This window comes from Trachypithecus francoisi, unplaced genomic scaffold (assembly GCF_009764315.1).
Source record: "Trachypithecus francoisi isolate TF-2019V2 unplaced genomic scaffold, Tfra_2.0 Lachesis_group8, whole genome shotgun sequence".
NCBI lineage: Eukaryota > Metazoa > Chordata > Mammalia > Primates > Cercopithecidae > Trachypithecus > Trachypithecus francoisi.
In genome coordinates this window covers 45020793-45044382 of record NW_022681473.1, presented here as the reverse complement: position 1 = coordinate 45044382, position 23590 = coordinate 45020793, and the positions used below count along the sequence as shown (strand labels likewise).

At 44.5% G+C, this 23590-nt stretch overlaps 1 protein-coding gene across 10 annotated transcripts in view; it reads left to right on the top strand.

The window, feature by feature from the left end:
• The window catches only part of NAV2 (neuron navigator 2), a 416403-nt gene that overhangs the window by 295668 nt on the left and 97145 nt on the right, over window positions 1-23590 (top strand). Inside the window, exon 1 of one of the 10 annotated variants that reach the window (XM_033208094.1) lies at window positions 19011-19047. The exons of the other annotated variants lie outside the window; for them this stretch is intronic. Within the exon in view, the coding sequence (XP_033063985.1) occupies window positions 19022-19047 (26 nt within the window). The 5' untranslated portion in view covers window positions 19011-19021. Of the gene's footprint in view, window positions 1-19010; window positions 19048-23590 lie in introns of those variants that run through there. 10 annotated transcript variants of the gene reach the window in all.

Genomic DNA, 23590 nt, shown 5'->3' with positions numbered 1-23590 from the left:
ATATTTTGTTGTTGTTGTTGTTGGTGGTGGTGGTGGTGGTGGTGGTCGTATTGAGATGCAGTCTTGCTCTGTCACCCAGACTGGAGTGTAGTGGCACGATCTCAGCTCACTGCAGCCTCTGCCTCCTGGGTTCAAGCAATTCTCCTCTCTCAACCTTCCGAGTAGCTGGGACTATAGGTGTCTGCCATCACACCCGCCTAATTTTTGTATTTTTAGTAGAGATGGGGTTTCACCATGTTGGCCAGGCTGGTCTTGAACTCCTGACCTCAGGCGATCCATCTGCCTCAGCCTCCCAAAGTGCTGGGATTACAGGCGTGAGCCACTGCGCCCGGCCTAATCATTCTTTAAAAAAAAAAAAAACAGAGAGAGAAATGAGTCCTATCTATAATAAGAGAGATTTTCAATAAGGAGAGGAATACAGAGACAGGGAATCAACATTTCTGCGTACCTCATTGTGCCAGGCAGTGAGCTGAATGCTCAAAGTATTTCACCTCACTTCCTCCTGCAGAACTCCTGCAAGGCTGCTGTGTCCTTCACTTTTCATGCCAGAAAACTGAAATGAGGCTCAGAGAAGTGAACTTGCCTGAGGTCGGATAGCTGGGTAAGCTAGAATAATAGTAGTAGTAGTAATAGCAGCAGCAGCAGCTAACATGTATGTAGCATGTACTATGAGCCACTTTACCTAAATTGACTCATTTAGTCCTCATGATAACTCAATGAGATTTCATCATTTTAAAGATGAGGGAACCAGCTGACTGCAATGGCTCATGCCTGTAATCCCAGCATCTGAGCGGCCGAGGCAGGTGGATCACCTGAGGTCAGGAGTTCGAGACCCTGTTACTCCCTGTTCCTGGAAATATTCACTCAGAATCTGGAAAACTGTGTATCTCAGATAATACAGAAGGGGTTCCTGTGTGAGGTGAGAAGGAGACAGAGGTGATCTTTCAAAGGTCTTTCAGTTGTATGATTCAGGGTGTCCAGATTCCCATAGGGATCATTAGGGCTTGATTATAGACAGAGCAGACTGAGTATTATATTCTGGAGATAAAGGTCTCCTTGGAATGCCAGGTTTCCACAGTTCATGCCAGCCTGGGGGTGATAGCAGAGGCACCAAAGATGTTTCTTCTGAAAAATGTTTAACCCATGCCTCCTTCTAATAAATGTAAAAATTGTGGCCAGGCACGGTGGCTCACGCCTATAATCCCAGCACTTTGGGAGGCCGAGGCGGGTGGATCATGAGGCCAAGAGATCAAGACCATCCTGACCAACATGGTGAAACCCTCTCTCTACAAAAAATACAAAAATTAGCCAGGCGTGGTGGCAGGTACCTATAATCCCAGCTACTTGGGAGGCTGAGGCAGGAGAATCGCTGGAACCTGGGAGGCAGAGGTTGCAGTGAGCCAAGATCGTGCCATTGCACTCCAGCCTGGGCAACAAGAGCAAAATTCCATTTCAAATAAATCAATACATAAATTAGCCAGGAATAGTGGCACATGCCTGCAGTCCTAGCTAGTCAGGTGGCTGAGATGAGAGGATCACTTGAGCCTGGGAGGTTGAGGCTGCAGTCAGTTGTAATCATACCACTGCATTCCAGCCTGGGCAACAGAGCAAGACCCTATCTCAAAAAGAAAAAAAAGAGAGGACCAAGGTACAAAAATGCAAAATAATTTGCACATAGTTAGAGGTAGAGCTGAGACCAGATCCTGGTTTCCAAAGATCATTTTCTTCTTTTTATTTTTATTTTTTCCCTTTGGAGACAGTGTCTCACTCTGTCAACTAGGCTGGAGTACAGTGGCACAGTCTCAGCTCACTGCAACCTCTGCCTCCCAGACTCAAGCAATCCTCCCACCTCAGCCTCCAGAGTAGTTGGGACTACAGGTGTGCACCACCATGCCCGGCTAATTTTTGTATTTTTTTGTAGAGACAGGGTTTCACCATGTCATCCAGTCTGGTCTTGAACTTCTGGACTCCACAGCCTTGGCCTCTCAAAAGTGTTAGGATTACAGGCTTGAGCCACCGTGCGGGCCCATTTTATAGGTAAGGGTTTTATAGGTATAGTAAGGACTCCATAGGATTTTCTGAAACAGAAGAATTAGGTGATTAAGTAAAATGGTACACTGCTTTCCCTAAAAGTTTTGAAAAGGAGACTCCCTGTTCATATGCCCAGGATGTGTGAACAGAATTTTTCCTGGAGCTGCAGGGCAATTTTGAGAGGACCCTTGAGTGGCCTTGGGGCTTTGCCTCATCTCTCCACATTGATTGGGTTGGCAGTATTATTTTCACTGAAGAAACTGATCTGCTTTTCTGTGGAGTGAAATGACAGGTTAGAAAGGCTCTCAAAGTCTAAATTTAGCCAGCACAGTGTATTCATGTGCTGTGCACCCGGGTCACCAGGAGAAGATAGATTTGACAGGTTGGCTGGGGGACAAAAGCCAGCCCTTGAAGAAATTAGTTCTCCTTTGAAAGGTAAGTCAGACTAATTATTTGTCTCCATTGAGCCTGGTGTGTGAGCCCATTGATCAGCAGCTGCAGTGGGAGAATGGAGTGGTGATACCAGGAGGCACAACTGCCAGCGCTATGGGGCTTCAGCTATAATCATCTTCCAAGACCAGCCCGCGGCACAGTAACTGCCTGCTATCCCCAGCCACATACTTTAGATCCTTTGCTTTGTGATGCTGTTTTGGATTTGTAAAAATATTTTATATTCACAAAAACAAAAAATGTTTTTATAGAAGAGAACATTATCATACTTTACCCCTTGCAGAAATCTTGTGAGATTGGTCATTGAGAGAGCCTTGTTTTGTCGAGCAAAGTTGCAGAAACCAAATATTTTAGAACTCTCAGCCTGTGTATTTTAAGTTTAAATAAGGCCGGGCGCGGTGGCTCGTGCCTGTAATCCCAGCACTTTGGGAGGCCAAGGCGGTCAGATCACCTGAGGTCAGGAGTTCAAGACCAGTCTGGCCAACATGGTGAAACCCCATCTCTACCAAAAACACAAAAATTAGCCAAGTGTGGTAGCATGTGCCTGTAATCCCAGCTACTCAAGAGGTTGAGGCAGGAGAATCCAGGAGGCGGAGGGTGCAGTGAGCCAAGATTGCACCATTGCACTCCAGCCTAGGTGAAAAAGTGAGACTGTCTCAAAAAAAAAAAGTTTAAATCAGTGTATGTGTATGAATGCCTGTTGTCTTCTCTGTCTTTTCTCTATCACTTTGACTCTTTTCAGCTACTTCTTGAGGTCCAAAACCTTCCAGAGAGCTTTTCCTGCCTGCTAACAGCCAGAGACTTCGGGGACGCAAACAAGCATGCTTGCCATCAGCATCTTAAGCTTGACCCTTAGGATAGAGGCTCAGATGAAAGTCATTCACACCAAAGCTGTGTCCAGGCAACAGCCAACAGACTTTGGAAAAGGACTTAACCAGTATGAGAGATGACTAAATTTAGACTTGTGTATTTCTTTTTCTGTTGCTTGTGTCTTTGATCCACTTGGCAGTTGAAAACAGAAGTTCTTCAGACCTTTTTTTTTTCCCCCGCCTGCTTGTTTTGCTAGTTTGCACAGAGTTATGTGGGTACTTGCACATGCTTAATTTCCCTGGCATCTGATAAATGTTTTGAAATAGGATAATGCTGGAAACATTACTTTAAAGTGCTTTGCTTAAATAGAATTGATTATTTTCCTCGATTGCTGTATTGTTGCTGCTTTTTTTTTTTTTTTAATGAATAAGATCACTGTAACTACTTTTCCTTCTTATCAGTCCCATCCTGTTCAACCATCACTTCCTGTAGTGCTTACCGGCAAATGAGACTTCCCCTCCCCACATGGCTACACAGGCGTCAGTGAGACCTCCCTGACCTTGGGATAGGAATTTGGAATTCCTAGTCTGTAACGGGGAGAGAGGAAGGTACAAAACAAAAAAGCGTAGGTTGGATGTTGGAGGTCTGAGGTTTAACCTTGGGTCTACCCCTAAACTCTGTGACCTCAAGCAAGGTACTTTCCCCCTGAGCTTACTTACTCAAATTTGGATTTAAGCCAAATGGCCCCTAATTTTCTTTTCAGCTCTGAGTGTCTAGAGTGACTCCAGTTTACTAGATAACCAACCCTGTATGAAATTTGAGATTTGACTATCCAAAATGAAATGCACGGAGGCAGGTGCTCGTTGAACTCAATGGTGTCTGAACGAGGCTCTAGAACCTGTGACAAATGAGCTGTGACATAGTGTTGTGATTTACAGCTTTCCATGGGGTGGACATCATAATTTTTAAAACGTTGACTTTGTCAGAGAAATTAGATAAAATGCAAACAACGTCGTGCGATTTCTGAGTTAGGAAGCAGAGCTGGAGTAATTTTCCTTTGGTATGTCTGCATCTCTGCTACCCATGGCTTTCCCAAAAGCAGTAAATGCCTGTCTATGAGCTTCCCATCCCCCTTGGATAAAGTTCAAATGTTACTGGGCTTACTATGAGATCTGGCTCCTGCTATTCTTCCCCTCCTTCTCTTCAACCACACTGAATTACTTGCTTCCCCCAGGCCCCAAACCATCCTTTTTCTTGCCTTTCAACCTTTGCAGAGACATTGTCTTCACCCTTACCCCATCCCTTCAGGGCTCACGTTAAATGTCACCTCCTCTAGGAAGCCTTCTCTACCCCACGCCGAAGACCAGATTGGGTGTCCCTCCTGTTTGCTCCCGTGATAGCCTGAATTTTTCCTTATCATAGCACCAAATACATCATATTATAAATGTCCACTACTAGCCTGTCATCTCATCTATACTCTAAGCATCTTGAGAGTGAGAACCTATCTTGTTCACCAGTGTTTCCTCATTACCCAAGCCAAATGAGGAAACTGCTCAGGCAGGTAGACTAGCTCCAGTCTGTATAGCTCAGCTTATTAGTGAAGCCAGAATTCACTCCCAAGCCCGCTTCTCTCAAACCCCACCCCCTTCCATTCTGTAAGACTTCTCATCCTGACCCATCTTCCCCCTAATTGTGAAGATGTCTTTTTTCTTGAGATCCTTCTATGATCTCATAAGAAGGACGGGGGGAAAATGGAATTTGTTTTGCCGACCTTTGATTTAGAGACTCATTTATAAGATTGTCTGCCCCTGCGGATCAAGACTGCAAACGAGAACACTTAGGTTGATTGGCTTAAATAGCACTGTGTCTGCTGTGCAAATAGGGGCTTAATAATTGTAAGTCTCCTTTTCTCCCTGGAGTTTGACATACTGTCCCATCCAGATGCATTTGTGAGATAAGCATAACAGCCCCCCACTACTTTTTTTTTAATTTGTGAATTTTGAAATTCAAACACGCCTCTCTGCCTCTTGGATTCCAACAGCTTTAAATGTCCTTGAATTTTTTAGAAAGGACCCAAGTCTATAATATATGTACAGCTGTGGCTCTTATCAAAATGTAGACATGCCTCTCATTACTGCTAATTGCAGTTCTACCACCGGGTGATCTGGGCTCAAACCTCCTAGTTCTGTGACTGGTTATCTATTTTATAGCATTGGCTACTTAGGATACATTACAGTGTCTTCCAGGCAGCTGCTCTTTAGGTAAACTAATACCTGGGGGTCTTTTTCCTTCTCTAGGAAACGTTAAGTACTGTAACAGGCTTTCATTTAAGCCTGTGCAAGGCTTATTTCATCAGATTGCTATTTAGAAGTTCTAACAAAACACCTTTATGAATAGTGACTGTAATACCCTTAATCCGCTAAACTTCCTGACATTTTAAACTAAGTGGATAGCTAGGAATGAAATCAGGCTTTCCCATCTCTCTAGTCTCTTCCTCTCCCCAGCCCTGCCTATGCATCTTCAGGATCAAGGTGCTGGGGTGCAAATTCTTTCTTGCTATTAGGCCATCAAACTAGAAACGACCAGGAAACACAACGCGCTTTCTCCAGACTCCAGGTTTTGTAATTACCTGGCCTGACCCACAGCTTTTTTAAAAAATGAGTTTTGGTGAGGTTTCTGTTTCTGATAAAAGATTGGGATTTAAAAATATTAAATGTGATTTTCTTTGGTTTTTTTTTTTAGCCCATGTTTAATTTTGGAAAAAATATTGAAAATGCAGATAAGCAAACAATAGGAGTAAAAGAAAAAGGTTGTAATGTTGTATGACACAGAGAAATCTATCATTAACACTGTGGTGCTTTCCAGGTGTTTTTTAATCATGTAAGCACTTAGACATTTTGTTTTTTGAAAGACCAAACATGTCTTGAATACTTGCTTGCTATGAGTCACACACTAGTCTAAATTCTTTACATGTATTGATTCATTTGGTGTTTACAGCACCTCTGGGAGTAAGAACTCATTGTACAGGTGATGAAACAGACACACATCGCTTAAGCAACGTGTCCAAAGTCACACAGCTAAAAGTGACAGAGCCAGGATTTGTAGCTAGACAGTGTGACTCTATAGTCTTTGATTTTAATTACATTATACAGCCTCTAAAAAATGAGAGATGTTTTGTAATCTAATTTTGTAACTTTATAGTACAGCATGAGCATCTTTCTTTATCAGGATTCATTAACATCATTCTTAATGGTCACACACAATATTCCATTCTATGGAGGAGCCATAATTTGATTAACTCTCTTCCTACTGGTGGATATTTAGGGTGTTTCACTTCTTTTGTTCTTATAAACAAAAATGCAAAGACCATTCTTAGACCTAATGTATGCACACTAGTGTGGGCTGCCAATAAAACTCGTATTCTATATTTTCCTTATAATTCTGACATTTGTGTGTGCAGATGATACCCTTGATGCACTACAGAGGAGCACAGTCTCGAGTATCTTCTGGCACTGGTGATGGGGCTACCCTGAACCATTCACATACTTTTTCTCTCCATACTCCATTGTTCCTGGTACGGTGTTTGGAAGAAAGTTGGCTGAAGAATGGAGTTTCTGTCTAGGTCCAGCTAGCTCCCTGCAGCTGAACCTACAAATGTAGCATCAGTTTGCATTGTGCTCTGAATTGAATGAGAGCATTTATCTTTCTCTCTAAAATATAGAACTTGATAAGCAAAAATATAGCAAACTTGATAGCAAAAATATAGAACTTGAAACCATTAGACTGGTGCAAAAGTAATTGTGGTTTTTGCCATTACTCTTAATTGTGAAAACTGCAATTACTTTTGCACCAACCTAATACCATGATGGTGCCTACTGATAGAATCATCCACTCATGGCTGGGCACAGTGGCTCAAACCTGTAATCCCAGAACTTTGGGAGGCCAAGGCAGGTGGATCACCTGAGTCAGGAGTTCAAGACTAGCCTGGCCAACGTGGCGAAAACCAATCTTTACTAAAAATACAAAAATTAGCCGGGCACAGTGGCACATGCCTGTAATCCCAGCTACTCGGGAGGCTGAGGCAGAAGAATCACTTGAACCCGGGAGGCAGAGGTTGCAGTGAGCCGATATTATGCCACTGCACTCCAGCCTGGGCAACAAAGTAAGACTCCATCTCAAAAACAAAACACAACAAAACAAAAAAAAAAAAGAAAGGGGGAAAAAGGGTGACCAGGGGATAGGGTTGTTGTCAATACACTCTTAATACTCAAACCAGTGAAGTGGCTGGCTGTAAAGTCAAGAAAATCATCCCCAATATGCCAATTACCAGTCTCAAGGCAAAAATCTAGAGGTGATAAAGAGTAGTTTTAAGTATGGGCTTTGAAATCAGAAGCCTAAGGGCTTACCAGCAGTGTGGCCTTGGGCATCTCACTTAACCCACTGCTCCCCAATTTCTTCATATAAACTTGGGATGATTATACCTACTGCATAGGGAATGTCAGAAGGATGAAATAAGACCAGAAAATTCAGCACGGTAACCATCATGATAAAAACTCGATAAATGGGAACTTAAGAAAGCCCTAGAAGGACACCGATTTATGAATAACGTGGACCTAGGTCCAGATTTTGGCTTTAGCATTTTTTAGCTATGTGACCTTGAGCAAGTTACTTAACCTCTGAGCTGTAGATCATCTGTACATGAGAGATAATAAAATCTATCATACTGGGATATTGTGAGTTTTGATACCAATGTTGTATACAAAGTTAGTAGAGTCTCTGGCGTGCTGTTGGTTTTCAGAACCAACAGCAAAATTTGTAAGCACTTTCTGTGTGCCAGTCACTCGATTTAACTTCTCTTCTTCCATTCAAAACAGTTTTTCTCTTAGAGACTAATGATCAAATGGAAGGAGTTTAATTCTTAACCAGTCTATAACTTTTTCAGCTAGCCTTCCCGCTAGGCAAATACCTAGAATGAGTTGGGCTCTTTGCCAAACTTTTTTTTTTTTTCCTTTCATTGTAGACAAGATTGTGGTTCAGAGGTTGGGAAAGGTTTTGTGAACCTATTTTATAGTCCCTATAAACTCAGAAGGGAAACAATGAAATACCAAAGCTAGGTATAGAACAGGTTTTCTTACAAGAGAAACTACGACCTCATGGGGCTGTAGGAAGGGTCCTGTGGGAAAAGGTATTTACAGCATTTCATACAATGCCCGGCCCTTAGAAAGTCTGCAGTAAATTCAAGGTCTGTCCCCAGTAGGGGACAGAGGGATCAAGAGTCAAATTCACAAGGCAAATGAATTTTCTTTTGAGAAGGAATTCAGTGGGAGATCTAGGGATATAGTTTTACAAAACATTCATACTTGGAAGGTTCTTAGAGGACCGCTGGGGTGGCAGCCTGCTCAGTGAGCAGGAGAGTAATCTGAGAGCCACAATCAGGAAGTGATTTGGCCAAAGTCAATGTGGTGACAGATGCGGGGGCTCAGCCCCAAGCTTCTGTTCTGTTCCAGTGTTCTCTCCTCTGCCCTGCAGTGTGCCCTACAACATGAGTGCTGCATGACCGGGGCCAGTGGGAAAACTTTGGGTGCAGGAAGTGGAGTGAGATCAGAGTCCCCAACTGTTGGCTGAAGTCACAGTCTGCCTAGGGGCTGCTGGTGATGAGCACTTATAAGTTTCCTCTCCAATCCCTTCCTTCTCCCCAATTACACTTCCCTCTCCTCACCCCAGCCACCTGTCCCTCTCCCTCATTATCTCACCCTGTGGTAGACACACTCAATTTCCAATGGGATGTCCTTGGAGCCGGACTCCCATTGGAAAAAGTCAAAGAGTAGCATTGAAACATTTTTTTCATTCCCCATTCATCTTAATAGAGATAATAGTGCAGCTGCAAAAATAAACATTTGAATTCTCTCTGTGCCTCTACAGCACCCTTAATAAAATATAGATCCTCAAAGCCAGTCATGTTCTTTTAAATCTCCTTTAATTTTCTGTTTTTCAAAAGACCAAGGCCAGGTGTACTTGCTCACATCTGTAATATTCCAGCACTTTTGGAGGCCGAGGCGAGAGGATTGCTTGAGGCCAGGAGTTCAAAACCCAACTGGGCAGCAAAGCAAGACCCTGTCTCTTCAAAAAAATTTAAAAATTAGTCAAGCATAGGCCAGGGGTGGTGGCTCATGCCCATATTCCCAGCCCTTTGGGAGGCCAAGGCAGGTGGATCATCTGAGGTGAGGAGTTCAAGACCAGCCTGGCCAACATGGCAAAACCCCATCTCTACTAAAAATACAAAAATTAGCTGGGTGTGGTGGTACACACCTGTAGTCCCAGCTACTTGGGAGGCTGAGACAGGAGACTCACTTGAACCCGGGAGGCAGAAGTTACAGTTTGCCGAGATCATGCCACTGTACTCCAGCCTGGGTGACACAGCGAGACTTCATCTCAAAAATAAATAAATAAAAATAAAAATAAAAATTAGAGGCATGATGGCACATCCCAGCTACTGGGGAGGCTGGAGCGGGAGGATTGCTTGAGCCCAGGAGTTTAAAGTTTCAACGAGCTTTAACTTTTTAAAGTGATTGTGTCACTGCACTCCTGCTGGGCGACAGTGAGACCCTGTCTCCAAAAAAAAGTAGTGAATTAATAAATAAATAAAGACCCAATTGCATGGATTTGCTTCTTTGGATTTTTTCCTGTTTTCCTCTAAATAACTAGATTTATGGTCATGACCAAAGAGGCAGGATAGCCTCACTTCAGACTGTTCCCTGAAATACATGTCGAGCCTTGCCATCTGCTGCTACTCCTTATGGCTTTGGAGACAATGACACAGAAATTTTCGTGGCTGTTGTTCTTTTTTTTTCTTTGGAGACGGAGTCTCGCTCTGTCTCCTAGGCTGGAGTGCAGTGGCGCCATCTCAGCTCACTGCAAGCTCCGCCTCCTGGGTTCACGCCATTCTCCTGCCTCAGCCTCCCAAGTAGCTGGTACTACAGGCGCCCGCCACCTCGCCAGGCTAGTTTTTTTGTGTGTATTTTTAGTAGAGACGGGGTTTCACCGTGTTAGCCAGGATGGTCTCGATATCCTGACCTCATGATCTGCCCACCTCGGCCTCCCAAAGTGCTGGTATTACAGGCATGAGCCACCGCACCCGGCCGTGGCTGTTGTTCTCAGCCAGGGGTGTGTGGGATGGGGTTTTATGGGGTAATCTAGGTTTTGCTATTTAGAAAGCTACATCTAGGGACAAGTTTCAAAATTTTCACCAAAATTGTCAGCTTTCAGCAATGCACAGCATTCCTATACAGGCAGCCCCAGTACAGACTTTTCTGACTTTGTGGACAACAATTTCCTTCTCTTCTTCCCTATAATATGTCCTCACGGTTTACTATTTTTTTTCTTTCATGGCATGTATCATGGATTGCGGTTAAATGTATTTGTTTTTTATTTGACTGCTTGATACCCCCACATATACCCAATTATAAGCTCCATGAGGGGGTAGAGAGAGACATCTTCTCTTTGACATACCACTGTTTCCCCAGCACAATGCCTGGCACACACAAGTCAATATCCAGCTGATATTTTAAAGAGAACAGTCACTGCAAATATAGGAGGAGCATCTATAGTGTGGAATTTGGTAAATGACTGTATCTCAATTGGACCAAACCCAAAAGTATTAGAAGGAGCTAAAGGACTGTGGGATAACCTGTGAATGGCCCTGGCCCACTACGTGTCTTAGTGTCATCTGTTGGCATAGTGACCTGGAGGTGTTCACTTCTCTAATGCCGTGTCATGGAAATCAAACAGGATTTGGCTCCAGTCTGTCGCTTGGCAGTTGTATGACTACAAGCAAATCATCCAAATTCTCTGAGCCTTGGTTTCTTTTTCATAACATAGGGATAATAACGCATGTTAGAACAGTTCTTAGAATTAAATGAGATGAGATGTGTAGGCAGTAAAGCTTATAAAGTTTAATTATCGTTATTGTTGAGAGTAACTTTGACCTCTTATGTCCTTTACTGGAAATGCTGCCATTTTGCAGTTGATGTAGCCGATTGGCACCCTTCCAGAAAAGACATCCCTGATGTTGGACTGAGGGTGGAAAGTCTGGATTTGTGAGTTGAGGCTGAAGATGCTGGCACCCGCATGGTCCTGTTCCTTAGCTGTGTTTAAGGTTTTGTTAACAAGCCACTGGTTTCAGATTAAGAATGGGAAGGGCATAAGCATGGATAATAGATTGGATACTCTTCCTGCCAAATGAAACCTTTTGTTTAGAGATTAAGGAATATGTGTGCATTTACATGTGAGTACTCACAAATGTGGACTCCAGACAATCTCAACAATTAACCAACAAAAGGTAACAGAAACTACAACTCTGTAAGATAAAACATTTGAAACTGAAAGTCAGCTCATTCTGTTTTTGTGATATAATTGGAGCACAGTATCACCACTTCACTGGAAACAGTAGGGAGGGAGGGATCCACAATCTGGGTGAATGGAGTGAGGTCCTGCTTCCCCGGATCCAGTGGAAGCAGAGATTCTGCATAAGAACATGAACAGGGCCAGGTGCAGTGACCCACGCCTATAATCCCAGCACTTTGGGAGGCCAAGGCAGGCAGATTGCCTGACGTCAGGAGTTTGAGACCAGCCTGGCCCATGTGGCGAAACCCTGTCTCTACTAAAATACAAAAAAAAAAAAAAAAGCCAGGTGCGGTGACGCACACCTGTAGTGCTAGCTACTCTGGAGGCTGAGACATGAGAATTGCATGAACCTGGGAGGTGGAGGTTGCAGTGAACTGAGATTGCGCCACTGCACTTCAGCCTAAATGACAGAGCAAGACTCTGTCTCCAAAAAATAAAAATAGGCCGGGTGTGGTGGCTCGTGCCTGTAATCCCAGCACTTTGGGAGGCTGAGGTGGGTGGATTACCTGAGGTTGGGAGTTCAAACCAGCCTGACCAACATGGAGAAACCCCGTCTCTACTGAAAATACAAAATTAGCTGGGTGTGGTGGCACATGCCTGTAATCCCAGCTGCTAAGGAGGCTAAGGCAGGAGAATTGCTTGAACCTGGGAGGCGGAGGTTGCAGTGAGCCGAGATCCTGTCATTGTACTCCAGCATGGGCAACAAGAGTGAAACTCCGTCTCAAAAAAAAAAAAAAACAAACAAATAAATAAAATAAAAATTAGAAAATAAAAGAAAAGAAAAAGAACATTAACAGGAAGGGAGGCCCTCTGCTTATCCTTTAGGTCCTAATTCCCAGAAAAGCATAGAGAAAGTGGAAAAGGAAAGGGGGAGATGCAGACGCACACTGACTACCTCTCAAAGCTCTTTATTGACACTTTTCTAGGATCAGTTGTTATTAATGGGTTTGAGAGTTCTCCAGAGGATAGACTTTCTTTTCCACTGATGTCCCCACACCCACTTACTAAGCTTCAAACATGGTTGCCACCTTTCAGCTCCTCCAGCACACCCAGCCTCTCCCTCTGGTCTTTGCACTTGATGTGTCCCCCATCCACTCACCAACCCCTTCATCTGGAACACCTGGCTTTCTCCTTCTGCTGGCTGGTTGGTGCCCTCTCATCTTTCATGTCTTCCTTTAAATGCCACTTCCTGAGAATGGCCTTTCCTGACCATGCTATTTAAAGTAAGTGCTTCCTGTGTGACTCCCTTTCGCAGCACCCTGTTTATTTCTGTCATCACTTTCCCCGTAACATCCATAATGATTTTGCTTGTTTGTCTCTTCCATGTAAAGAGCTCTCTCAGGACTGGGGTGTTTCCTTTTCCTCTGCCTTATATTCCCAGTGTCCAGTCTGATATCTGGCAAAGGTTTTAAATGCTGTTCATTTTCTACCCCAAAGCTGCCTAGTTTCGTATAATTCTTGTTGAAAATCATAAACTCCCTAGTATTAACTGCTATACTTCAAAATCTTTGCTAAAGACTCCCCTTCCCAGATCACACCCAGTAAATTTCACCCAGTGAAAGATCACCCAGTGATCTGCCTGTTGCAGATCACACCCAGTAAAATTCCACATCAGGCAATGAGATGTGTGTCACATCTTTCTTTTTTTTTTTTATTTTTTTTATTTTTATTTTTTTTTGAGACGGAGTCTCGCTCTGTAGCCCGGGCTGGAGTGCAGTGGCCGAATCTCAGCTCACTGCAAGCTCCGCCTCCCAGGTTTACGCCATTCTCCTGCCTCAGCCTCCTGAGTAGCTGGGACTACAGGCGCCCGCCACCTCGCCCGGCTAGTTTTTTGTATTTTTTAGTAGAGACGGGGTTTCACCGTGTTAGCCAGGATGGTCTCGATCTCCTGACCTCGTGATCCGCCCGTCTCGGCCTCCCAAAGTGCTGGGATTACAGGCTTGAGCCACCGCGCCCGGCCGTGTCACATCTTTTAATGTGTCCCATACACACCGATCCTCTTTTAAACCTTTATGTTTTCCTTCTTGTTCATTCATCCAGGAGAGCTTTCCTCCCTCCCTCCCTCCCTCCCCTTTCTCTTTGTTCTGTTACTAGCAAGCAAGAAGAAAGCAACTGAATTGAGTATAATACTGATTCCCAAATTAGGAAACAAAGTCAGTATAAAAGTGAAACTACCAGGTGTGGTGGCTCACCTGTAATCCCAGCACTCTGGGAGACCAAGGCAGGCAGATCACTTGAGATCAGGAATTCGAGACCAGCCTGACCAACATGATGAAACTCAGTCTCTACTAAAAATACAAAAATTAGCCAGGAATGGTGGTGCATACCTGTAGTCCCAGCTGTTCAGGAGGCTGGGGCATGAGAATTGCTTGAACCCAGGAGGCGAAGGTTGCAGTGAGCTGAGATCAGCCCACTGCACTCCAGCCTGGGCAACAGAGCAAGACTCCGTCTCTCTCTCTCTCACACACACACACACACACACACACACACACACACAAAGTGAAACTAAAGTGGTGTTATAAAACTCAGAAGCAGCTGCCCTTAACCTGTGCCTTATGGACAGGATTCAGGGGATCAGTGAGTCCCTGGAAATATTGTGTAAAATATTGTTTGTATATCTTTTTTCTGATGGTGAGATAGACTTAAGTTTCTGTCAGGTTCTCAAGTGGGTCTGTGACCAAATAAAACCATTGAACTAAAGTCCTTGGAAGTACTACACAGTCCCCAGGAGACAGCATAGAATAATCAGTTCCATTTTGTCCTCCTATGCTTGGTTGATCCAGGACCACATCAGCAGTGATCTAGGCACTGGGAGGATATGGCTCAGAACAAAAGCAAACAGCACACCTGTGCTCAAGGAGCTGATTGTGTTGAGGGAAAGACAGACTGTTGAAAGACAATGTGTTGACTGATCGACGCCATGAGGAAAATCATATAGTGGAATGTAATTGGGCCAGGGTCTAAGAGGAAATCCCTGAGGAGGTGCCATTCCAACCAACATCTGACTCATGAGAAACGGGCAGCCGAGGGGGAGACATGGGCAGAAGCATTCCAGAAAGGAGGCACAGTGTGAGGACCTAGGAAGTGGGAAGAAGCTTGGTGCATTTGTGAGTCCTATCTTTGGATGTAATGAAGAGGAGGAGCCAGATCACATGAGGGCTTCTAGGCCGAGGGAACAAATTTGAATTTTATTCTAAGTTCCCTGGGAAGCTATCAGTGCTGGCTTTAAGCAGGAATGTGACAGAATCTGCTGTACACTGGAGAAAGATTGCTGTTGCTGGGGTGTGCAGGATGGAGCCTAGCAGGGCATGAGGGAAGGCAGAGCGACCCGGGAGGTGACTGTTGCAGGAAAGAGATGATGGCAGCTTGGTCCAAGGTTATCTTACTGCAGTTGCTCAGTAGTGATTGGGTTCAAGGTATATTTGGGGGCTTTAGGCAAAAGGACTTCTTAATGGATTACATCGGAGGCAAGAAGGAAGGAGGAAATTAGGACGGTTAATGTAGAGTCATACTTTGAGATACGGAAGACTTTGGGAGTAGGGGTGCAGACACATTGGAAGTTGGGAGCAGTAGTTTTGAGTAAGGTAAATTTGATTTCAGATGTGTTGGGTACACAAAGAGGCCAGACTACGGATTACAGACTTCAGAGTTGTCTGCCTGCACCTAGTATTTGAAACCATGGATGAGATCACCCAGGAAAATAAGTTAGTTAGAAGTGGTAGTTATAACTTATTTAGAAGTTAGTGAGAAGTTATAGTTAGAGAAGAGGAGGGGTCCAGGGATGGAGGCCCTTGAGTTCTGGAGAGGTGAAGAGGAAGGTGAGCTTAGGAGACCGAGAGCACAGTTAGGAAGGTAGGAACCAGGTGCAGATGACAGTATGGAAACCCGGGATGAGGCCCACTCAAGAAGCGAGAATCTGTCGATGCTACTTGCTGCTGAAAACTCAAGTAGGGTAAGGATAGAGAGTTGTCCATTGGCTTTGGCAAGGACGAAGCCATTGATGTTCTCAGGGAAGACAGAAAGTGGTCTCAGTGGAGTAGTGGGAACAAACATCTTGCCTGGTGGGTTGAAGGATCATGGAGCATGAGAAGTACATGGAACAACTCAAAGTACTCCTTTGAGGTGTTTTCCTGTAATATGGAGCAGAGACCGGCATGATTGTGGAGGATAATATGGGCATGAGGTTAAAAAAAAAAAAAAAAAAAGGTTTTGGGTTTTGTTTTATTTGATGAGATTAGTAATACATTTTTCAGCCTGCAGGGAAAAGCCAGGAAAGAGGGTTGAATATGCTGGAGGAAAAGGAGCAAAGTGTCTTCACTAGCACTGGTTTCATAAAATACTCATTAGAAATAAGTGAACATCTTTTTAGATTCATCTTTGTGGTTTTCTGTTTTGTCTAATTATGTACTGTATTCCAAGAATAAAGTTTTCTTCTACTTTTTGATACCTGAGTCGAGTTCATCAGCTACATTTTGGTTTTATAAATGGCTCTGTGAGTAACCTGGAAACCTTAACATCACTGATAACATTGTTTCTAGGGAGAAAAGTGTTAGGAGTTCTGGAAGCCCTTTGGAATTTGGCCTGTTTAGAAGCAAGGGTCAAAAATGACAGAGCAAGCCTGACTCTTTGAAAAGTGCCAAAGGGCATCTACCCTCATGGAGTTGGTTTACTTTCCCTTTTCCTCTCCCGTTGCCTGGGTCTCCCTTATCCCTGCTAATTATTATCTTTCAAACCATGAGAAAACCCTGACTCAATTAGAACCTGTAGCTGCAAATAATTCAGAGCCTTTCACATGAAAGGTGTGATTCTTTTAACCACAGAAAGAAAACTAAGACCTCCATAAAGCACTATGTCTCCTGCAATAAACTCGCCCCTGTAAAAATCATGTATAATCAAAATGATATGTTTACTGTTGTACATTTACATGAACTTTTATAAAAAGGAGAAACTCCATCTGTTAACCCTCCAGTGTATCCTCTCTCCCTCAGAGTAAAAGACAAGCTGCTTATGCTGACTTTCAGGGCCCCACTCAGGCACTCTCCTCTCTCCCTGTACCCTTGGACTCTTTGGCCTAACCCCCTCCTCACCCCACTTTGGTTCACCACTCACTGCTCCAGCCACTCATTCTTGGAATGCATTGCATATACTATCTCAGGGCCTTTGCACTGACCATTTTCTCTTGGAAGTCCCTTATCCCCAGATATAAAACCAAAATGTATTCAGATACCCAGCTCCCATACTTCTTTTAGATTTGTAATAAAAACCATGCCCTCAGCAGACCTGCCATAGCCACCCCATGTAAAATTTCCAACACCCCCCCCTTCACAAATCACATCTTCTTCTTTACAATACGCTGTTCTCTTGATCACTTTTGCTAATGTACTGTAAAATTTACATTTTGTCTCACTTACTTTATAGTTCTACCATTGAAGCTAAGTTCCGTTACAGTCGAGATTTTTTGGTCTATTTTATTGACTACTTGTATCGTCAGCACTTAGAACAGCACTTGCCACATTGCAGATGCTCTATAAATATGTTAGTTGATGAATGAATAAATGAATAGATCAACATTTCCTAGCTTACCTTGATGACAAATCAGAATGTTTACCTATTATATTTGCCTAGAGCAAGGAAGCAATGGAAACTTTTTAGAGTGTGTGTGTGTGTGCATCTGTGCCCATGTGCCTATGTGTCTCCAAACCACACAATCACCATCCCATTCCCAAGTTAACTCGGATATTGGACAGATTCTCAAAGAAGTAATATCGTAAAGATAGTCAGTTCCAGGGACAGCGTAGAAGGTAAGGGGTGGTTTGAAGCATCCTTGTCAGCCAGAGCTTGGGTCTATCCCAACTTTTTTGTCTTAATAAGTCTGGACACTACCCCTTCCCTCAAACTCACCCACTGCCCACCCCCACCTCTGCTTCCCACTCCCCACGGCAGATGCCTCAGCAGTATTTCAAGTGGAGGAGGGCCCTGAAGGATCAGATGTGAATGATTAACTTTGGTTGGGACTTCGAGATTACAATCTTTTTTTCATTCACCTGGGAATCACCACCAGACCCTCCTCTACTCTTTGAGCAGATCTTTTATTCCCTCCCTTTTCAGTGGGGGGAGGAATGGCTCTTCATTCCATTTTGAAAGCTTCTGTTTGCTGAGCAAACGCTGACCACACAGAGACCTCACTTGGAGCCAGTTACTGCTTCCTTCCCTAACCATCCCCCAGGGCCACAACCCCCACTCCCCACTTCCACTGGAGAGGCCACCCTGGCCAGAGGGAGAGCCTTTCTTGGGGAAAGTCTTTTAAAGCTGCCAGGAACCAACTGGTAGGATTTTTGGAGAGGGAGTCAGGGTTTTGGAGAACATCTTAATCCTTCGTTTTCAAATAAAGCTTGTGGCTATAACATAAGTTTGCTTTTGAGTTCTCAGTAGTAATACAGTTGTTCATTGTTCATAGCATCTGTTTACATAGTTCTTTCTGAGTGCCTTGATTACAGGTTTTAATAGGGATTAGTCGGTGCAACCCCTTCCCATCCCAGAGCTGGGACTCTCTCCCACCCACCTCCCCTTCCAGCCTCTGTACCATAATGTTTAATATAGCCATGCCTAGACTGAGATTCTTGTTCTTTCGAAATAAGTAGCCTGAGGAATTAATGCATATTTTTGTTGGCACTGCATCAAAATTGACATCACCGGAAATAATGTATGTGCGTCGTTGTTAACTGTACAAACAGGTATCATTTCCTTTTTAGGTTCAGAAATTCTCTCTGTAGGCTAATCATTTCAATCAAATGCTTTGCCTTCAGACGTCAATGGAATGAGCTAAGAAATGTTATAGTCAATGATTTTTGCATCATTAAAAGTAGCACTTAGGGCTGGAAAGACTTCCTGCAACGTTTTTGTGCAGTCTGTGAGGATTTAAAGTAGTTTTTCACTCTTAGATTTTCTTCAATTTGACCTGCTGTTGCAAACTCCCCTGGGACCACAGGGAGGGCCCTTCCATTCAGTGCTTTACGGTAATGGTTTCAGAGTTTGGTGTTAGCTTTTGCTTTGCTGAAACTTTTCACAGCTGACTTGATACCAGCACTCAGGCCTGACCTCTGGATCCTTCAGCACTTCAGAGGTTAATTTTGTTGGGGGATCAGATTTCTTTCCTGGCCTGGGGAATGGTGATCCCTGCTAGCTAGTCCTTTAGTTACGGAGTTGCTGGGTGCCTGGGATTCCCTGGCCCAGTGTGGGCTGGCTCAGCTGGCTAAAGGACTTGCCATCCTGTGAGATTTATTCAGCTTCTTTGTCCGCTGTTCTCCAAGGGCCACAATGTAGTGAAATGCTCTGGCCTAGGAACCTTACAAGGTAGGACGATTTTCTAAAATTTCTGGGGCCAGGAGGCGGGTGTGGTGCATGTACTGCCTTGTCTTCCTTGGCCGGTATTGAAAAGCCTGGTGGAGCAGCCAGTGGTGTAGCTGCCTAAATCACCGTGAGCTCTGTGGTGGTCTGTGGTGGTGTGTGTGTGTTGCGGGGAGGGGGGCGGGGGGCAAGGTTACTGGTCAGGAAATTCACCTTCTCTCCTCTTCCACCGCCATTCATTCTAACCTTGATGGTTTCAGAGGAAACTGGGGCATTACCCAAATGTCCTGGCTCCACCTAGACATTTGGGTAATGTCAGTATTTTCCAAACCGTCTTACCAAATTAGGCTGCTGAGCCTGAAAATCTGGGTGTTGATCACCCAGCTGTCTTGAGTCGTTATTCCAGACTTTTCAGCTGGTGGGGGCAGTATGGAGGGGTGAGCTGGGGAAAGGCAGTATGGCCCCAGGCAAGGGCTGCTTGTGGTTCAGAGGGCCCTGATTAAAAAGACTTGCAGTTGGAGGTTTTGTTTGGAATTTAAGGAGCCTGGTGAACTTGTGGTTGTGTTTACTGATAGATTACTCTGTGTGTGTGTGTGTGTGTGTGTGTGTGTGTAAACTAGGCTCCAGAAGAGATGGCATGGCAGATTTAAGCATAAGGACTTTTCTTGCTACCTTATGACCTATAGAGCTGCCCAGGGAAGCACATTTCTGTTTTTTAAGCCAGACAAGGGGAGAAGAAAACAATGTTCATGACCATCTACCACATGCCAAGCATCTAGCAGACATTGTGTCATTCAATTTCGTTGCAAAGCCAGGAAGATTACATTCAATTTTGAAAATCAGCAGTGGGAACTAAGAGAGGTTAAGTAACTTAATGAAGGTTACACAGCTGATAAGAGGAAAAGCTGGGACTGGAACCCAAGTTCACTCTACCATCATGCCTTCCTGGGTGGGCTTGGCATCTGAGCTTGGAATGGTTTTACCTGTAATTGTAAATGTGACTTCAGCTGGATGAAGGGCGCACTTTGTTGTGGAGGACTCACCCAAATACACAGGATGCTAGCAGCACAGCCTGCCTGGGCTTCTCAGATGCAGCTTGTTTCTGGAAAGAAGAGGGCTGTGTATTAAGAAGCAGCCCTGCTTTGGCAGTAGGACCTAGCTGGGAGTTCTGTGATCTTGAGGTTCCTGGGCTGCTGGATGGATCAGGCTGGAGCTTTAGTTTGTACCTGGTTCAGGAGGACTTGATCCCAAGTGAAGGTCAAATCAGGAAAGGCCAGTGACCTTGGAGCTGGCCTTGGGCTGCTGAGGCTGTGCCCTGGAACTCTGGGTCTACTTCTTAAGACGCTGAATTTATGGAGTCTTGAAGGGAGAAGATCTACACCCAGCATATTAATGCTGACCGAAGCCATTGGCACTAGCTGTTCACATGTGTGCTGGAGGTGCCTAATTAGCTAAAGCTGAGCTTCTCTTGGTCTGTAGAAGTCTTGACCTGAGGTACCTTCCCTTTCAACTTCCCCCAAGAAAGAGAAAGCTTAAGGGCAGGCCCTTGACAAACTGCAAAATGAGGCCAGCCTGTTTTTGGGAGATAACTGCCTCTCTTGGCTGCCCTGGGGCAACTGTGGTTCTGTTTTGTGCATTCAGGTTTTCCCACATCCCTAAGCTATATTGGGAGGTTAGTGGAGGGTTGGAGGGAGGGAGACTATGGAGGTATTGAACTCCCATCCCATTCTACTTAAAGACAGCTGGCCAATGCCCTGTCTGGGATTTGTCCCCCATCCCCTTTCCTTTAATTTCTTCGAGATGTTTTAAAAGTAGCTTGATTGCATTAACGTGTCCTGCGTATTTTGAATAACAGTTGGAAGTTCTGAGTTCTTTTATGACCATGATCTATTTAAAAGTATCTTTACCTCTGTTCTTAACATTCAGTCAATATGATTTTTAAAAGCTTGGGTTTCAGAATCAGGCAGATCTGGGTTCGAATCCAGCTCTGTTTGTTAACCCTGGCACCTTGGGCAGGTCACATAACCTCTCTAAGCTTTAGCTTCCACATCTATGAAAAGGGGGCATTAGTAGTTTGTGCCTGATAAGAAAGTGGAGAGGTGTTTGTGGGATGGTGCTTAGCATGGTGCCTGGAACCTATTATTAAAATTTTTCACCTTGTATAAATGTTTACTGTTATTTTCGTTTGCTATAATATGCTGAATTCTGTTGATGTTTAGGGGAAATATATCTTCTGGTAAACAGAAAACTAGGATGAGTTTGTTGATATTCTTGGCAAAAGCCAGCCGGCAGTGGCCCAAGGGTAAGCAGCCCTCTCCGGAGGAGCCTTGAAGGAGAGAGGGCTTTGTGTAGCTGAGGTCAGCAGACACGCTGGTGCCTAGTGTAACAATGAGGGTCTAAAGCATCCGGACCAAAGCTCCGGGCTTTCTAACCCGACCAAGCTCCTGAAGCCAAAGGGAAAAATTTCATGCTTACTCAGGGGACCACCTACTTGTCAAGGAATGAGTTACCAAAATGGGACAAAGGTGCTGTGCGCTGAAACTCAAGCCTGATGGCTGCTAAATCCCCTTGGAGCCCTTTTTATGGGGTTTGTGTTTTCCTCCCTCCACCTCAAATCACTGGCCTTGCACCTGGCACCGTCTGTAGAAGCTGCGTCTCCCCTAGGACACTATCCATTTATGGCAGTAAGAAGCAAGTTCTTACACTAGAACTTTATCATGAATTTCAGGATGTAGGCCTGCATCTCCTTCCTGCAGTCCTTGCAGCTTCCCTGGATCCTGTACTGCAACTGACATGCAGGGAGAGCTGTACACAGGCTACCTGATATGGTCCCAACAAAATGATTATGATAACTGGATGTTATTAGCAATGTGCCACCCAGGAGGTAAAGGTGCCCTGATAAGGAGATGGCAGAGCCAGAATTCAAACACAGACCTATTTTACTTTTTTCTGCAGAGCTGTGGTCCCTCCGTTTGGAGCCTCCTGGGATTAGTGGTACTAGATGAGACTGAATTTGCTAGGGTTAGTGGCTACACTCTGTCCTTGCATTAATTCTGGCTTAGGCTCTGATCATTTTGCACCAAAACTGCAAACTATGTAGGCTGGTCCCAGAGCTGGAATCCAGAGAGAGGTGGCTTGCTTATAGTGGTGGTTTTTTTTTTTTTTTTTTTTTTGAGACAGAGTCTCCCTCAGTCACCCAGGCTGGAGTGCAGTGGCGCGATCTCGGCTCACTGCAAGCTCCACCTCCCCGGTTCACACCATTCTCCTGCCTCAGCCTCCTGAGTAGCTGGGACTACAGGTGCCCGCCACTATGCCCGGCTAATTTTTTGTATTCTTAGTAGAGACAGGGTTTTACTGTGTTAGCCAGGATGGTCTCGATCTCCTGACCTCATGATCCTCCCGCCTTGGCCTCCCACAGTGCTGGGATTACAGGCAGGAACCACCGTGCCTGGCTGGCTTGCTTATAGTTTTAACTCAAGTAACCGTATCTTCTTTGGTGTGGGAAACTTTGAAGTCCCTCAGAGTCTAATGAACACATGATGAGTGTTCATTAAAATGTGTCAAATGAATAAATAAATGGGATGATTGAACACTCATGTATCTGTATTTAAATCCCAGCCTCAACATTTCTTAGTTGTATGACCCTTGGGACTGTTTTCTCCAATCCTCAATTGCCTCATCTGTAAAATGGGTATAGTGATAATATTTATCTAATGGTACCTGGCAGGAAACATGTTACATAACAACAGAGCCTCACACATAGCAAGCCATTAATAAGTGTTGGTGATTATTTTTATCAGAGTTTGGAGGATTAACCGAAATAAAGTATGTGGTACAGTTAGCACAGGGGCTCACAACTGTAAATGTCATTAAGGTTGGCTACTATTATCATTTCCACATAGACTACAAAAGGTAGGACTCTGCAGGAGCCCTGCTTCATTCTTTGAAGGTGAATTTTCTTAATAGGTCCCAGCAGTAGTTAGAGGAGGTGATGCTCCTGAGCAAACCTCCTGGGGAGGAAATAGTTAACATACCTGTTTGGTGGGAAATGTAGGTAGCCAAACCCTTCCTCTTCCCCAGGGGTTACTACTAAGCCTACAGTTAGGCTTGCTCACTCATCCACACCAAAGGATCTCATTCTGCTCGGGCCCTGGGGTTTCACGGGAACAATTGCCTTGTACAATAGCCAGAAAACAAGTTCCACCAGTCTGGACTTTTTTGCAACTGAATGCAGCTGTCTGGCAGGGGGCATGGGCCAGCCCTGTAAATGGGCTCTGCCTTGATTCTGGAGCAGAATTGGAAAATTGAGCAGGTAAGGCCTGGATGCAGCTGGTCACAGCTCCACAGTGTGAGCTTAGTCACCTGGAAAGAGGCAGACAGAGGGGCGGGGGCTGGCCCAGACTGTTTCCAAGGACTGTAAGGGCCTCCTGGAAGCGACCCAGCCTTTGGAGTTTGGGGAGGATTAGGATCCTTGCTTTGTGAAGACTGCTTTTCAGAACCATAGTTAGAGAACCTCATCTCTGCTAACCGGCTGTGGTTTTGTTAGTGA